The following is a 17,542-nucleotide window of genomic DNA, read 5'->3' on the forward strand; positions in this document are numbered from 1 at the left end:
CTGTCAGGTTTATAACAGTCTTTATTCAAGTACACAAGTTTGTTTGCTGATAGACCAATAAATGTCCATAAACACAATAATTGTTGAACTGTAAAACCTGTATAGAATTTAGTTTCTTTGAAATTTTTGCTATCAGAATACGTGTTTATTTCTTTCACTGCAGTTTCTTTTTCAGAGGTTTTTTTAAGTGTTCAACTTTGTTCTGGAACTATTCATTGTAATTTCAGTATCAGAAATTTGTTTACCTTGTATGTGTTCCTTCATTGCAGGAACACATTTCAAAATACTATTTATAAAAAATACACATAAGACTATAAATAGTAGGTTTTATTTTTATTTCTACTAACAATAATAAACACTTTTAAATTAATATTTTGTCATGTTTTTACAAATGACATGATGAATTTTGAGTATTTAGAGATATTCTATTATTCGTTTATGTCAAATGCTCAGAAAATAGTCAAAAGAAAATACTAGTCAGTAGAATATATTTACATACATCACTTGGAGTTAGGAATAGGATCAGGGTGATGATCTGATGGTCCTCTTCCTCATAAAATGTTTGCTGCAGATTAAGTGTATGTTTTTCTCTGTCAGAAGTAAAACCTTCTCTTCTACATGCATATATCCATCTTGTACTTTTTTTCTCCTTCCATGGCTGCGAAAACATAGAAATTAATACTCATTCTAACAATATGAGTGAGCATAACGTGAATCACTATAACCAGTACATTTACAGCAAATGAATGTTTTGTAGCACTTTTGGCGGCTTTCATCACCAAATAATTCATAACTAAGGTTTTAATATCGACAGTTACTATTGCACACCTTAGAGTTAGTTTTTTTTAAAACAGATAAGGTATTGTTTGTAAAGTATATAATATCGGCCAGCTGAAGGACGCCTCCGGGTGCGGGAATTTCTCACTACATCGAAGACCTGTTGGTGACCTTCTGCTGTTGTTTTTGTCGAGACTTCGACTTTTGTCGAAAAAGCGAGACTAAGCGATCCTACTTTCCGTCGGCGTCGTCGGCGGCGTCAACAAATATTCACTCTGTGGTTAAAGTTTTTGAAATTTTAATAACTTTCTTGAACTATACTGGATTTCTACCAAACTTTGACAGAAGCTTGTTTATGATCATAAGATAGTATCCAGAAGTAAATTTTGTAAAAATAAAATTCCATTTTTTCCGTATATTACTATAAATGGACTTAGTTTTTTCTGCGAAGAAACAAAACATTCACTCTGTGGTTAAAGTTTTTAGAATTTTAATAACTTTCTCCAACTATCCTGGGTTTGTACCAAACTTGGACAGAAGCTTGTTTATGATCATAAGATAATATCCAGAAGTAAATTTTGTAAAAATAAAATTCCATTTTTACCGTATTTTACTTATAAATGGACTTAGATTTTTCTGCAGGGAAACATTAAATTCACTCTGTGGTTAAATTTTTTAGAATTTTAATAACTTTCTTAAACTATCCTGGGTTTGTACCAAACTTGGACAGAAGCTTGTTTATGATCATAAGATAGTATCCAGAAGTAAATTTTGTAAATAATTAAATCCATTTTTTCCATATTTTACTTTTAAATGGACTTAGTTTTTCTGCGGGGAACCATTACATTCACTCTGTGGTTAAAGTTTTTAAAATTTTAATAACTTTCTTAAACTATCCTGGGTTTGTACCAAACTTGGACAGAAGCTTATTTATGATCATAAGATTGTATCCAGAAGTAAAGTTTGTAAAAAGATTACTCCGTTTTTTCTGTAATTTAGTTTTAAATGGACTTAGATTTTCTTACAATCATAAAATAGTAACAAGAGGAATATTTTTATTGATTTTTTTCCTCATTGTTGTTGAGCCTGAGATTTACAGCAAAAATAGGCGAGACACTGGGTTCCGCAGAACCCTTACAAATTTTTTTATTTGGTCGGGTTGTTGTCTCTTTGACACATTCCCCATTTCCATTCTCAATTTTAATACTATACTGCATGTGGGAAGCGACTGGGACGGATTAATCAGTTTTTACAGAATGGTATATATATACAGAACACACAGACATTCTGATTATTATTATGCTATTGTGAGATATTCTACAATGTATGTTGATTATCTTATTGTATAAACACGAAGGACAATTTATGTGCAAACCTGCTATTTATGAGATATGAGAAAAGTGTCAAAATTGTTTGGTGAAATTTTCTATTTTTAATAAATCAAGCTACGAACCAGATACATGTACATGATTTTGAAAAAGGAGGGCTAAAACCTAGACAGCATTTGGAGTTGGACATGTAAAAATCTGGAAATTTTATTCTATTAAAATTGATTAATTACTGAGAAAGAAATCTATATTTTTTCTAAATTTTATTATTTTTCTGTTCTTAACGAATTTATTTATCTAAATGATTTTGTCAAAACTTTTCTTACAGGATTATTAGTTGAATTCTACTCACTTTCGTTTACCTGTTCAATTACTTACAAATGATACATTTTTACTCCACTCCAAGATTTGATTTCACACGGTAAACACTTATTTCTTATTATATGTTATTTTTTAAATATGAGTTGAGGCGTCGATTAACAATTTGTGATAGTTTTCAGAACATTTTTTAACCCGTCCACTCATTTGTATTTATGGGTATTTTGTTATTTTCTCTACTGGTTTTAGGATTAATTTTATGCTTTTTAACAATTTTTGGATTACAATATTGGTTATTCTTAATGAATGGTATATTGAACTATTGCGTTGTGTGAATTCTTTGCATTTGCCTAATACATGTGTTGTTTCAAGTTTTTGATAGTAATTAATTTCATATGTATCTACATGAGGGGCCGTTGCATGCCCTTTGCATCCCCCTTAATCCACCTGCTGCGAACTAGAAATAACAGAACGATATATATTTGTCTTGTTTGTTTCGATATGCCCCACCTTCGATAGTCTGTGCGTCTGTCCGTCCGTTCGTTCGTTTGTTCGTTCGTCTTTTCGTCCGTCCGTCTGTCCCGTTTCAGGTTAAAGTTTTAATTAGACTGTCGACCACAATTTCACGGTCCACTGAACACGAAAGTGCAAGTTTCAGGTTGAAGTATTTGGTCGAGGTAGTTTTTTATGAAGTTGAAGCCAAATCAACTTGAAACTTAGTACACATCTTCCCTATGGTATGATCTTTCTAATTTTAATGCCATTTTTTTTACCAAATGAAATTTAACCAATATTATTTTGTAGTTGGTCTTCCCAGTATCATTAGTAAAATATTTAATGTTTTAAAGTAATGATAATGCCTTACAGGATGCTTGGTTCTAGATGAGCTAGAAAATAAACTTCAGATCTGTGTTATTCTTTATTGCTTTATATAAACATCAAGATGATGTACAAAACTATTTAAACCGGACAAATTTCCAGTATATTAAACGTGAGGGTGTACCTAACGTACGTGCACCTATTTAGACAGCTTTTTTTTTAACCTACTTTAATTAAAATGCTTCAGACATAAGTTTTCTTAATGCGTTTATTTTGTAGATGTATCACTATTAACGATATTGTTTCAACAATTTTATTTTGAATCCATATGGAATCATAGAAAACATAATCTAAACTGACCTCCAAACCATCAATGATTCTGTAATGCGGAGTACCAAAATTGCATAAGATTTCAGTTCCGCTGATATTTTACCAATTTGGGTACTTATAGTATAGGTTGGCCCCCTCCGTAAAACATTCAGTATGCCTTCGGAATATACAAATATTAACAAAGAATTTCAATAACGGCCGGGAAACAGACTACTTATAGTACAACATTGGGCGTTTCCAAATATTGGTAATTCCTTCTCATCCAAGAAAGCTAAATAATTGCGAATACATCCACTGACAAGACATAGGTATGACAGATATACAAATTGCATGCAGAGGCTGATTGGGGGGGGGGGGGGGGGGCAGGGGGCCCGGGCCTCCCTTTTGAGAAAATAATTTGGTTGCTTATATAGGGAATCACTGACGCGTGACTGGAGCGGCCCCCTCTTAGGTCAGTCAGTGGGCCTCCACTTATGAAAATTTCTGGATCCGCAACTGGCATGACAGAAATGGGCGTTTTTCAATAAAAGCGTGACTTTCAGACCTAAAAAAAAGAAAAAATCAAGTTGTCTTAAATTTAATTTCAAGAGTTATTTTGAATACCTCTATTAGAGACCTGTGTGTTAACAAAAAGTACTCATAATATTTGTGTAATGTTTCGTAGGAAACTGCTTCTAAACACACATATTTTGGCAATTTTAAATGTTTCCTATAGACATTCCAGTTTGTTTACTTTATATACTAGAAAAATCTATTTTTTTCTGAATTGGAGAACCATTTTAATCGATGAAGATTATAGTCAGTACTTCACATGTATGAAGACCTATGAACATTGAAGGGTCAACGTAGTAGACATTTTGACGCGTTTCGTAGTAGTTGACAAAACCGATTCGTAGTGGACACAAAGTTTCGTAGTTGACATCAACCCTATTCCATGTTAATAAAAACATAATAAAAATTATATGAAACTTACCCTTGTTGATCCTTGTTATTTGTGTTTTGCACAAATATAATAATTGAAAAAAAAAAGTATAAAAAAGAGCGCATGGTAGTAACTAGTAGTCTGTGTCAGTTTATTTTCGATTAATGAGTTTGACTGTTCCTCTGATATCTTTCGTCCTTCTTTTTTAATAGAAAAACGACAAAGTTTTAAAGGTAATCCCCATTGGTACCTCCATGCACACATTCCTTGGATTTCATTCTGTTTTGACGTCGAAAATATGACGTCATTTTGTAAACATGGCGTAACAGTTCGCCAATATTTCCTGAAAATTGAAAAGCCTTACTATTAAAATCTGTAAAGCTTTCTCCTGCGATAAATTTTTGAAGGTAAGTAATTTATAATTTCTTAAAGTACAAAACAATATATTTAACGAGAAGGTATAGTACGGAAGCCGATAAGGGGCATTCAAAAAAAATATTTTATGTCGTTATTACGACATAGCATGTCGTAATTTCGACATAACATGTCGTTATTACGACATCGCTATGTCGTTATTTCGACATAACATGTCGTTATAACGACATCGCTATGTCGTAATTTCGACATATCATGTCGTAATAACGACATCACTATGTCGTTTTAACGACATAGCTATGTCGTAATAACGACATCGCTTTATACAAAAGAATATGTATTATGATTGGCAAGAGACTAAATGACAAAGAAATTAACAATTATACGTCATCATATTGTCCACGATAATTTTAAAAGCCCCCGCATGGTCAGCTATAAAAGAGGGAAGAAAGCTACCAGAGGGAGAGTCCCCGAAATGCTGTGTGGCAGACAGTGTTATTATTCAATTATTAGCTCCCTTGGTAAAACTCCAAATTTCATATTTAATGTATTCTATTGTTAAATAATTTACATGAAGCTTAATAAGTATATATTTGTTAATTGCATAGCTTTTGCTATTTGAATTCATTGGTTAAAGATATTTATTTATATTGTTAAGTTTAATATTTGCATCGTCACAAAATCTTTGGTTACCTTCTTTAGATATCTTCAATGAGAAAGTTATATATGTTATAGATACCAAATTAGATGAACATGGCCCACATTGCTAGGGCTGTACAGTCAGTAAAAGTCGTTTAAATTTCCAAGATACCGGTCGTAAATCATGTGGAATTATTAGTGGAGTGAAATTGTACAACCAAGTCAAGCCAAGCTTTCCATCTCCCTTTAAATAAGCGCAAACTACATGGCTTCTTAGTATACGGGTGTAATAAAATATTGATAGCTCTAATTCTACTTTCAAACGTTGGGCACGCGCGATGTTCCTACAACCCCTACGATTTAAAACAGAATCTTCGAAATTTCATCCGCAAAACAAAATAAAAATGTTAGAAAACACGAACCAATATTAAAACAAATTCAATATATGTTTTAAATTATGTTTTTACAGCTCTTGATCATCTCCTAAGTAATATCTAGTATATTTGAGGATTAAAAAAAGAAAGCTATGTGAAAAAAACGGATGTTCCCATCCAACGTTACATTTATGAAAAACTGTTTTAACTCTTATGTATAGTGATCCTATTTCTTATTCTCTGATCTTCTTGATTCTTGACAGGAACAACGACATGTGTCGGTTCTTTGTGGCGTTAAAGCCGTTATTTTACCAAATTTCATTTGACTCGACTGCATATTATAGTAGAAAATGAATAAAAATAGTAAGACAATAATAATATCTAACAAATTAAAGTACAAATATTTGCCTCATGTGAGTTCAAATATTGCTTATTCAATAAAAATCTTCTCTACACAGTCGTTTTTCAAACGGTAGCCATTTTGTCCAAGTTGATATTTCATTTTTCAAAGCAGTTCAGGCGTTTTTTTATAATTGATCAAAACAAAAGTTATAGATATACGAAGAGTAAAAAATGCCAAGATTCTTTCCTTATTAACTACATATTTGGGTCTTAAAGGAATAAAATGCTTTCATACATTACAAAACGGTAGCCAATTTTTCCAAATGTCTGAAAACGTCTAAAATCCTAAAGACGCTAATTTCCGACGTTAAATGTGCTAAAGTTTCAATTAAATGTTTATGATAATTAAAACAAATCGTGTTATGAAATTTGGAGAAAGATGTTAATGATTGCTGCCGAAAAAAAAAATAGTGGATTTTGCTAAAGACTCCGCCCGGGGGCATAGGTTCGACACAGGTTAAATTTTGCAATTTATATTAATTGTATAGCTTTTAACGATTTATTTAAAAGAATTTGGAAATGGGGGGAAAATCCCATTATATAAAATAAATTGAAATTTATGCTACGGAAGTACTCCGAAATTGATCATTTAAAGTCGTCACTTCAGTGAAATCACCAATAACAAAAGACTTAATACCGTTTATCGGGACTTTTTTTAAGCTCGAGATTTCGGGATTGATTCTTTCTAGCCTGGGGTCCTGGCTACTGATTAGCTCCGCTACATGTTATATCGACGCAGTATGATTGGGCCAGGTTTTCCAGGCTAGATTCTTTCAGGATCCGGGAATTCTTTTTCAAATTTCAGAATGTCGGGATTTAAATTTATTTAAATTCGGAACCTCAGACCTCAGAATTTCGTCTTTTTATGACCGGGATTTCGGGATCAGCACCCCTCTCCCACTCTTTTTTATTTGGGATTTAAATTTATTTTAAAAATCGGGACCTTGGGATTTCGTGTTTTTAAGACCGGGTTTTCGGGATCAGCACCCCTCTACCCCCCCCCCCCCCCCTTTTTTTTCTAACGCAGGAGATGTACTGGTCATTGGACGTCTTGCAAGTCTATTTTATTATTTTCTGGGACGCCATCATAATCATTTGTACTAGATTTAGATCTACTTTGAAACATGTAGATCTACAAAGATTAAAATATATATTCAAATCCGATTTTTGGCCTCCTGATCTTTTACCTTAAGGATTTTTTAAGGGTCTCGACATTTTAATTAATTTTCTTCATAAGATATCTCACAATCTATATAAGGAATCTAACAAGCTATGAGATATCTTATCCACAGACTGTATGAGATATCTTATCCACAGATTGTATGAGATATCTTATAAACTATATGAGATATCATGGCTTATAAACTATATGAGATATCATGGCTTATAAACTTTATAAGATATCTTATATAAACTATATAAGGTATCTTATAAACCTTACCATGCATCTTATATACAAAATATTTACAAGATATTTCATATACTTAATAAAATATGAAATTATATAAGATATATATATTAAGGTGGCTCGGGCCTATTCGATATTTCTATCAGAAGTCCCATATTTTTTGTTCTTTTATTCTTTACAGAAAAAGAATCAAATTGGTCGGAAAAATAGGGGGTCACGGACCAATTAAGCTCAAAATTTTACTTTTAAACAGGTATGTCAAAGGGACCATTTTTCAATGAAATGATACGGAAAATCGAGGTGTTGACATATTTTCATCGGAATATAAAAAAAACCCGTTTTATGACACTTGGTCCGAAAACTGTAATATAAAAAGCTGAAATATAACTGCAAAGAATGAGCAAATAAAAAAAAAACATAGGTCACCAATAAGCAAAAACGAAAATATTTTGGCTTAAAACCCAAATTTTGCCGGGAAAATGGTGAAAATGTGTGAAATGTCATTATGACCCTTTAATTAACATATACCGCGTATTATGGTATACCGTCCGTCCGTCGTCCACACTTCGGACAATAACTCAAAAAAACTTTCACCAATTTCAATGAAACTTTGGTGAATTGTTTATATCTATTGACGTAAGCTCCCTTTCGTTTTTTTTTAATTTCAGATTTTAAATTTTGGATTTATGGGGCGTTATTCATAAAAAAGGGGGGATTTTCAACACTTCGGACAATAACTCAAAAAGGCTTTCACCAATGTCCATGAAACTTTGGTGAATTGTTTATATCTATTGATGTAAGCTCCCTTTCAATTTTTATAAATTTCAGATTTTAAGTTTTGGATTTATGGGGCTTTATTCATAAAAAAGGGGGATTTTCAACACTTCGGACAATAACTCCAAAAGGCAGTCACCAATGTCCATGAAACTTTGGTGAATTGTTTATATTTATTGATGTATTTTAAAGCTCCTTTTCAATTTTTATAAATTTCAGATTTTACATTTCCGTGTTATGAATTTTTATGCTTGAAAAAAAGGGGGGATTTTCCAATTTTGGGACAATAACTAACACTTTCACAAAATTGTATGCAACTTTGATAAATTGTTTATATCTATTGACATAAGCTCCCTTTCCATTTTTATAAATTTTAGATTTTACGTTTTCTTAAGTAATGAATTTTTATACTTAAAAAGGGGGATTTTATGCAACTTTGGTGAATATATTAATGTAACATCCCTTTTGATTTGTATAAATATCAGATTTTACATCAACTATACCAATTTCGTCAGATTTTACATTTTATGCTGTCTTCGAAAACAGCCGGACATTTAATCGGTGAAAACAGATCCTTTGTATGATGATCAACTATACCAATTTCGTCGAACCATAAAAGACAAGTTAAAAGAGCAACGGGCGTATCATGCTCTAAAGCGCAGCCCTTTATTTTTAGTACACCGTTATGTTGGTTTGCATATTTAGCATTACATTCTTTTCAGGTTTCCAGAATTTAACAATTACTGATCTTTGATTTCAGTTTTTAAAGGTTTGATGTCTACGACTACATCTACAAGTATTGTCTGTGCTGTTTGTGATGGCCAATCAATCACACAAGATGCAGTTACATGGTGCCCAGATTGTGATGAAGCGTACTGTTCCAAATGTCTAAAACATCATGGAATTGCCAAGGCGACGAGGGAGCATTCAGTTATTGAAATAGAACACTATCGAGAATTACCCCACTTTATATTTGAAGTGAAGACAGAGTGTGGTACGCATCGAGCTCGATATCAGCTTTATTGTAAAACACATGAATGTCCTTGCTGCATAAAATGCATCGATTCCGAACACAAAAAATGCGAAGACCTATTGCCACTTGAAGATGTAGTCAGTGGGTCAAAGTCATCCTTTGCTTTAGACGATCTTCAAGAACGCATTGGAGACCTAAAAAAGTTCTTCGAAAATATAGTAATTGAAAAAAAGAAAAATTCTGAAGAAATAACTAAATCCAGCAAAAAACTTGAAATTGAAATTAAACAATTTAGATTAAGACTGAATACGCTTTTGGATGTGTTAGAAACTGGACTTCTTACAAGCCTGTCCGATTCAGAAAAAGAAATTGATAATAGTATAACAGTTTTGGTCGATAAACTTATAGCGAGCGATAACAGAATGCAGACCTTACTTTCTGGAATAAAGTCAATGAAACAACATGCGTCGGAACTTCAGACTTTCTTTGCCATCAGGGAAATCGAAAAAGAAGTTCAAATAAAAGAGCAGAAAACTAAGGAACTTGCCAAAAATGATGACATAAATATACAAACCCTTTCTTTGACTTTTGACAGCAAACTACAGCATCTCCTGGATGCTCTGGAATCATTTGGAAGCATTTCAAACACCTCTCTTCCAACAAAGATTTATTATCAAAATACAAAGGAAAAGCAAGCGCAGATAATCACAGAGAGATTGTTTAGAAAAAAAATTAAATCTAAAAAAAACAATTGAGATGAGAAGAGAAGGTCACAACTGGTGTGGTGGAACGGCACTTTTACCTAACAACAAGCTGTTGATGCTGGAAGTTCCTGTGTACAAGTATACGGTAAAACCTGGGACATATCATGAGTTTATTGATCTGGATGATGATGCATGTGATGGGTTTTTGGTTGTTCTAAATCAGGATGGATCTTTAGATAGAAAGGTCAGGGTTTCATCATGGTCTTACAGCATTGCTGCTATTAACTCAACGACTGTCGCAGTTACATTAAGTCGTCATTCGAAAATTGTCATAGTCAATTTACTAGACAAAGCGGTACAGAAAACAATAAACACAAAATATCCTTGTTATGGAATTACACACTCGAATGACAGTCTGTATTACAGCTGTGGAGAACATGGAATTGAAATACGAAATTTGATTAGCGGGAAAGTCTGTGAATTAAATATTGGAAACAAGAAACAGTATGAACACGTTGCTATACACAACGATAAGATTTATATTTCTGAATGCTGGGGACACAATGGAATAACATGCTATGATATGGCGGGAAAATTGATATGGAAATGGGGAGATAATGCAGTTGTTGGAGGGATTTTAGACCTAACTGTCGACAAAGATTCATACGTGTATGGTGTCGGTACCAGGTCGAACTATGTTGTTATCATTTCCGCAAACGGGAAACAAATTAAATACTTCAATTTGAATGACACATATGATTTCATAAATTTGCGATCAATAGATTGTTGTCTGCAAAGTAGTAAGTTATATGTTACTGATGATAATATGAATACACAAATTTATGAAATAAATTGAAATAGAAATTAATGTACACTTTGTGCTCATGATGAACAGCTTGCACCCTACCATGCAATCCAGTAATTGAAAACAGTCGAAAGCTTGCAACCTACCATGCAAGATCATGCAATATCCACTAATTGAAAACAGTCTTCCATGCAATATCCCGTAATTGAAAAAGAAAGTCTCCTCTTTGCAACGGGTTGATCGTAAACACAGTCCGATATTTGAAAATTAGCAACTGAATTTCGTACTATTGTACCAAAATACAAATTATTTAATTTTAAATAAACCGACATATCACTTTTCATAAAAAATGTTATGGTCTTTGTTCTTTATTACCTTGATTTTTTATTTGCATATTTCAAAGTAAATCTTCATTCCGTTCCTTGGTGAGGTTTTTTTCGGTTCTTTCTTGTGATGGCGTTGTTCCTGTTGTTCTTCGGGTAAGTGGTGCCTGGCCTATCATCTTGTAGGTATGCGTTTTCCAATGTAGGTCGTGATTAATGGTGACTCCCGTGCTCACCCCAAATTAAGAATTGATTCATCAAGTGTTTGGATGTACACAGTACACGTATGTATAGCGATGTCAAGGATGTCATGGATTTTAACGAAATTCATTTATTTGATGAAAATATTTTACTGCAGCCAAAAAAATCTTAAATTACCTATCTCAGACCAATAGAGCCAGATAAAAAGACACGATACTAAGATTATTTCTCAATATCAACATCTCACAAATTAACGAATGCAGATAGCTGTTTTGAAGTCTATATCTCTGTTCAAGGATTGGTCTACAATGTTTTGTTCTGCTCTGTCTCTGTAATTTGGCACACTTGTTCTTTGAATCGAGTTACATCGGAATATGTAATAAAAAATAGGGGTCATAGTAGGGCCATAGTATATTGTCGAACCAGCAACTTTTGTTGCAGAAAGCTCAAAATAGGGATAGTGATCCGGCGGCGGCAGCTACGGCGCGGCGTTAGCTAACTTCTTAAAAGATTTATATTTTAGAAGGTGGAAGACCTGGATGCTTCATACTTTGTATATAGATGCCTCATTTTACGATGTTTCCGTCAGTCACATGTCCACTGTCCTTGACCTCATTTTCATGGTTCAGTGACAGTTTGAAAAAAAAGTTAATTTTTTTTTGTAATGTTGAATTCTCTCATATTATAAGTAATAGGATAACTATATTTGGTATGTGCGTACCTTGCAAGGTCCTCATGCCCGTCAGACAGTTTTCACTCGACCTCGACCTCATTTCATGGATCAGTGAACAAGGTTAAGTTTTGGTGGTCAAGTCCATATCTCATTTACTATAAGCAATAGGACTAGGATATTTGGTGTATGGAAGGACTGTAAGGTGTACATGTCCAACTGGCAGGTGTCATCTGACCTTGACCTCATTTTCATGGTTCGGTGGTTATAGTTAAGTTTTTGCGTTTTTGTCTGTTTTTCTCATACTTTATGCAATAGGTCTACTACATTTGTTGTATGGATGATTGTAAGGTGTACATGTCTAGCGGACAAATGTCATCTGACCTTGACCTCATTTTCATGGTTCAGTGGTCAAATTTAAGTTTTTGAGTTTTGGTCTTTTTATCAAATACTATATGCTATAGGTCATCTATATTTGGTAGATATAGGAAGATGTGGTGTGAGTGCCAATGAGACAACTCTCCATCCAAATAACAATTTTAAAATTAAACCATTATAGGTTAAAGTACGGCCTTCAACACGGAGCCTTGGCTCACACCGAACAACAAGCTATAAAGGGCCCCAAAATTACTAGTGTAAAACCATTCAAACGGGAAAACCAATGGTCTAATCTATATAAACAAAACGAGAAACGAGAAACACGTATATATTACATAAACAAACGACAACTACTGTACATCAGATTCCTGACTTAGGACAGGTGCAAATTATATGATCTATATGTCAGTCGCGCAGGTTTTATTTGACATTGGCATCATTTTGGAGAAAAAAAGTTTGTTTCTAGTTTTTGGTGAAAAAAATTGTCTGAAGAAAAAATTCATAGCCCCCCCCCCCCCAAAAAAAAAAAAATATCAAATGGTTGCTACCTTAGTACATAACTGGATTAAACAACAGTGTCGACCCTTATTCATAATTCCATTTTGACGTCTAATTTTGAAAAAAGAGATATAAAGAAAAAAAGTATAGAAAATATAGAAATTTTAATATAATACGAATAAAACAGTGATAACAATATAGAAATTTTGGTATAATACAAAGAAAGATTTATCAAACTGCAGCTTTATCCTTTTCCTGACTTTTGCTGCAAGCAAAGATACGTAAAAATGCCTGAATGTTTGTTGAAATAGAGTTTTTCTTTCCATCATTATCAATGTTTTCCATAGTTTTGGACTCTTTCTTCTTTTCGTCTTTGTTTTTCTTTGCCTCTTTCTTTGTTTTGTTTTTCTTCATAGCCTTTACACCATCTTTAGTCGGTGTCTCTATCTTCTTTTCCTCTTTGGTTTTCTCTGCCTCTTTCTTTGTTTTGTTTTTCTCCATAGCCTTTACACCCTCTTTATTGTGTGCCTCTTTCATCTCCTGACCCTTATTATTCTTTGTCTCTTTCTGTGCTTTGCTATTCTTTATATCATGTTTTTTGTCCTTTTCAACCATAATGGGGGTCTTTTTCTTCTTATCATCTTGTGCATCTACTTTCTTTATCATCTTCATTTCTGTAAATACAAGTGTTAGTTTATATCATGCATTTTTTAAATCATAATATTAAACTAGAGAAAGTATTAAATGAGACGACTTATTGATAAAAGACCAATAAATCAAAAATGTTTTTTTTATTATAATTTTGCATTCAAAATTTAGTTCAGTATCAGTTATTTGTTCCTGTTTTACTATACATAAAGTCATGTTTGATAAAGAAAAAAGCTGCTATTCAAAGAACATGAAACAATAAAAATGAAACTGGACAAGGAACTGAACTTTAAATTTAACAATTTCAATGTGTTTTTGTTGTATTTCTTAAAATTTATAAGTGTGTTAAAGAAAAAAAATACAGCATACCAATTGTTAATTCAATAACCGCTTTAGAAACTTACACAATCTTATTAAAATAAGTTCGCATCTCTTGCTCCTCGATTTTTTTATACACACGACGACATATAAAAAATCGAGGAGCAAGTGATGCGAACTTATTTTAATAAGATTGAAACATGCAAAGATGTGATTATATATGATTATATTTCGTATTTACACATGTCAAACATGTTGGTTGAATTAAAAATAATAAAAAAAAATATAGTTTTTACATGTCCTGACATTTGAAAATAATACTCGCCCTGTCAAAGGCGTCCATGCAGAATCGTTTAAGGAAAAAAAAACCTGGAAGTTTACATTTTAATAAAATGAATACCTTTCTCCAACATCTTTTGAGCTTTTATCTCAATATTGTCAATCTTCTTTCTCCTCTGTCCCTCTATTTTTCGTTGTACTTTGACGTCCTTGTTGTACCGTTTCATAATTTGATCTACCAGTTTTAAGTGCAACTGTACAACTTTTTCCTCTTTTTTAGCAATTCTTTCTCTTAATTTCTCGTCTTTCTTCATATTTCTTTTAATCCTCTTTTTTTCCTTTTTTGTTTGTTTGCTAATAGCTCCATTCTGTTCAGAATTCTGGACAATATCCTATGAAAATATCACAACATGTATATATAATTGTTATATTATAGTTTTACAACATGTTAAAACACTTTCACATGTGTTTTGTTTTGGGGAAAATATCTATAAACCATATCTCATTAAACATTAAAAGCAAAACAGGAATTACATATTGGACAGTATACAAGATCCCACCAACTTTGCATTCTGACTACGCCGAAGAAATAAATAAAATGGTTGATGGTTGCTTAACGTCCAGTGGCAAATATGTCATGAATGTTCTGGACGAGAGCGAGTTGACCATAAAAACAATACTATATAGGTAGGTTTTGTAAATGAGGCTTTCGGGGATTGTCGGGGAGATTTGGAATTCCATTGGAATAGATGGTATTTGGATAGGGACAGAAATTTTGTCACCTACGGACCCTCAACAGTTGTTGTTGTTGCAAGGGTTCTTAAAGGTAGAGAGCATGTTACTTTTTTAACACGAGACATTGGATTTAGCGTCCTTATTCTGATCGTCTGATCGGATGTGGCTGTGTACTTGAAACATCCCGCACAGCCAAACGGAAGCCCTTTTTGGCAAGCGTTTTTACTGCCGGTCGGAGGAACAATAAGCGGCCATATTTGTATATCCCAGTAACCTTTGTGGCCCGAAGAAGTAAAAGACACAAATCAATACACACAATAGAGAACAGCACTATCGCTCGTGGTAAAATATTAAGCAAAAAGTTCAAAACCGTGGTCAGATCAGAACAGTTCAAACCCCCCGGCATGACTTATTTCTTAAATATTGTATTGTACCTGGAAAAGATATCCGGCATTCTTTGGCGATTTTTCTGTTGGTCCTAAAGCATCTAAAACAAAATGCCCTCATGAATATAACTATATGTTGTGATCAGAATTGCCATTTTTCATTAAAAAAAAACTACACAAAAAAACATGACAAGATAACATAAGATTTACAGATCCAGCCAATGATGATAGGGAGTTTCACTATATCACGAAAACACCGAAAACGGCTTAACAATTTTTCTAAAATATACTAACAGAAAATATGCTACTATTCAGGTAAGAGTAAAAAATTTTTAACAAAACTGAACACGGACATATTAATGTAGGACTGTTTATGAAGTTAAAGTGTAAAACAAATCACAATTAAAACTATTAAAACAAGTGGCAATAGAATTCAGAAATTATGTCATCACCTGCTAATTTCATGTTTGCGTCTTTTTGTTCTTCTACACTCATAGATTCCTCTTGTTCTTGTGCACTCGCAGATGCCTCTAGCTGTTCTGGTGCACTCGCAGATGCCTCTAGCTGTTCTGGTGCACTCAAAGATTCCTCTGGATGTTCTGCTCTAATTGATGCCTCTTGTTGCTCAGCTGCACTCATAGGTGCACCTTGACGTTCTGATCTTATAGATTCCATCTGCTGTTCTGCCACGTCCAATGCTTCGTCCAAGTCTTTCAATTCGTCAGATATATTACCGGTGTCGTCTTGACCTTTCAACCCATATTCTTCCCTTTCTAAATCTTCTGTTTCGGTTGTGCCATGTTCTTTTAATTTGTCTAAATAGAGCAACAAGAGAATACCTTTTATTTTCTTGCACATTAATTGCTGCCAGAGACATATATCAAGGCGAAATCAAGTTCATTTCAATTAGCCAACAACCATACAACTCAAGAAAAGTATCTATAAAATTGAAAACTCGTTTAAATACGATTTTGACAGGATTTGGTCTACGGTTACGAGAAATATAAGTAGTTCGAAAAGATTAAAAGAGACACTCTTGATTTTGTATTACATTTAGAAGTGTAAGCAATGACAGGGGAGAGAGATGACTGACATACCTAACTCCTTGATCAGGACAGATTCCATATCCTCAGCTATGACAGGGGTAGGAGATTACTGACATACCATACCTAACTTATTTATGAGGGGAGGGAGATTACTGACATACCTAACTCCTTTATCAGGATATATTCCATATCCTCAGCAATGACAGGGGAGGGATACTACTGACATACCTAACTCTTTTATCAGGGCAGATTACCTATCCTCAGCTATGACAGGGGAGGGAGATTACTGACATACCTAACTCCTTAATCAGGGCAGATTCCCTATCCTCAGCTGCTCTTATGTCTCCTTCTACATTTGCCCACTGTTCGTATGTGAACTCAAATGACGCAACACAAATGATTGCTTCACCTAACCCAGCTACTACTTTATGTACTTTTTCTTCTTTTTCTGCTGTCCACTCCATACTGAAGTTGTCCTGTTGATTGTTGAGTCAACTGCAAATTAAAAAAAGCATTATGAAATCTGTTTTAACACTTCCCTTTGCCCCCTTTAAAAATTTGAACAACAAAACAAAGAACTTAAGAAAAATACTTTAAAGTAACTTACCACCCTTCGCTTACGAAGTCTATTTTCTATAGAAATGCTGCACCAGATTAATTTAGACGTCTAAAAAATCCTTGTGCAATGTATCGACGAAACATCGACGATTACGTTGTCAGAAGAGATGTTTATGACGTCGATGAATGGTATAGTCACTATAGAGAGGAACCAATATACTTTAAAAGGGGGTAGGGGTATTGTTTTTTGTTTGAGTCAGAAAATTTAATTATTTTTTTTAACGATGTCATTTAAATTATTTGCTCAAATACAACACTTTAAGGGAAGGGGAAATCTGGATTCAGATTTTTTTTGTCCTCTGATTTTGATTGAACAGAATATTTGTTCCATATATTTAGCAATGCATGTAAGAATACCCTTTTCATCAACCCCAACCCCCCTCTTTTCGAGGCAATAGGTTCCGCACAAGCGCAAAGTTTTCTCGGACTTTTTCAGATTCCTTTTTTTGTGGTATAAAGATGATCATTTTTCATTTTCATTTGATTTCTGAATT

At 33.4% G+C, this 17,542-nt stretch overlaps 2 protein-coding genes across 4 annotated transcripts; one reads left to right on the forward strand and one right to left on the reverse strand.

The window, feature by feature from the left end:
* Nucleotides 1–2,469: 2,469 nt before the first annotated feature.
* LOC134722300 (zinc finger protein RFP-like) lies at nucleotides 2,470–11,234 on the forward strand. Of its 3 annotated transcripts, none has more exons than XM_063585918.1 (2): nucleotides 2,470–2,526; nucleotides 9,227–11,231. In XM_063585918.1, exon 2 carries the CDS (start codon nucleotides 9,241–9,243, stop codon nucleotides 10,192–10,194), a length of 954 nt encoding a protein of 317 aa, XP_063441988.1. In that variant the 5' UTR covers nucleotides 2,470–2,526; nucleotides 9,227–9,240; the 3' UTR covers nucleotides 10,195–11,231. The 3 variants fall into 3 exon arrangements, with proteins under 3 accessions (XP_063441988.1, XP_063441981.1, XP_063441994.1); XM_063585911.1 differs by lacking the exon at nucleotides 2,470–2,526 and adding an exon at nucleotides 4,724–4,901; XM_063585924.1 differs by lacking the exon at nucleotides 2,470–2,526 and adding an exon at nucleotides 4,727–4,901 and having other exon boundaries at nucleotides 9,227–11,234.
* A 2,015-nt stretch (nucleotides 11,235–13,249) lies between these two features.
* On the reverse strand, nucleotides 13,250–17,156 carry LOC134713366 (troponin T, fast skeletal muscle-like). Its single transcript, XM_063574940.1, has 6 exons — nucleotides 17,038–17,156; nucleotides 16,726–16,925; nucleotides 15,837–16,199; nucleotides 15,433–15,485; nucleotides 14,385–14,655; nucleotides 13,250–13,692 (listed from the first exon to the last, which is right to left on the reverse strand). Exons 2-6 carry the CDS (start codon nucleotides 16,892–16,894, stop codon nucleotides 13,250–13,252), a joined length of 1,299 nt encoding a protein of 432 aa, XP_063431010.1. The 5' UTR covers nucleotides 16,895–16,925; nucleotides 17,038–17,156.
* Nucleotides 17,157–17,542: the final 386 nt, after the last annotated feature.

This window comes from Mytilus trossulus, chromosome 1, assembly GCF_036588685.1.
Source record: "Mytilus trossulus isolate FHL-02 chromosome 1, PNRI_Mtr1.1.1.hap1, whole genome shotgun sequence".
In the NCBI taxonomy this organism is placed as follows: Eukaryota; Metazoa; Mollusca; class Bivalvia; order Mytilida; family Mytilidae; genus Mytilus; species Mytilus trossulus.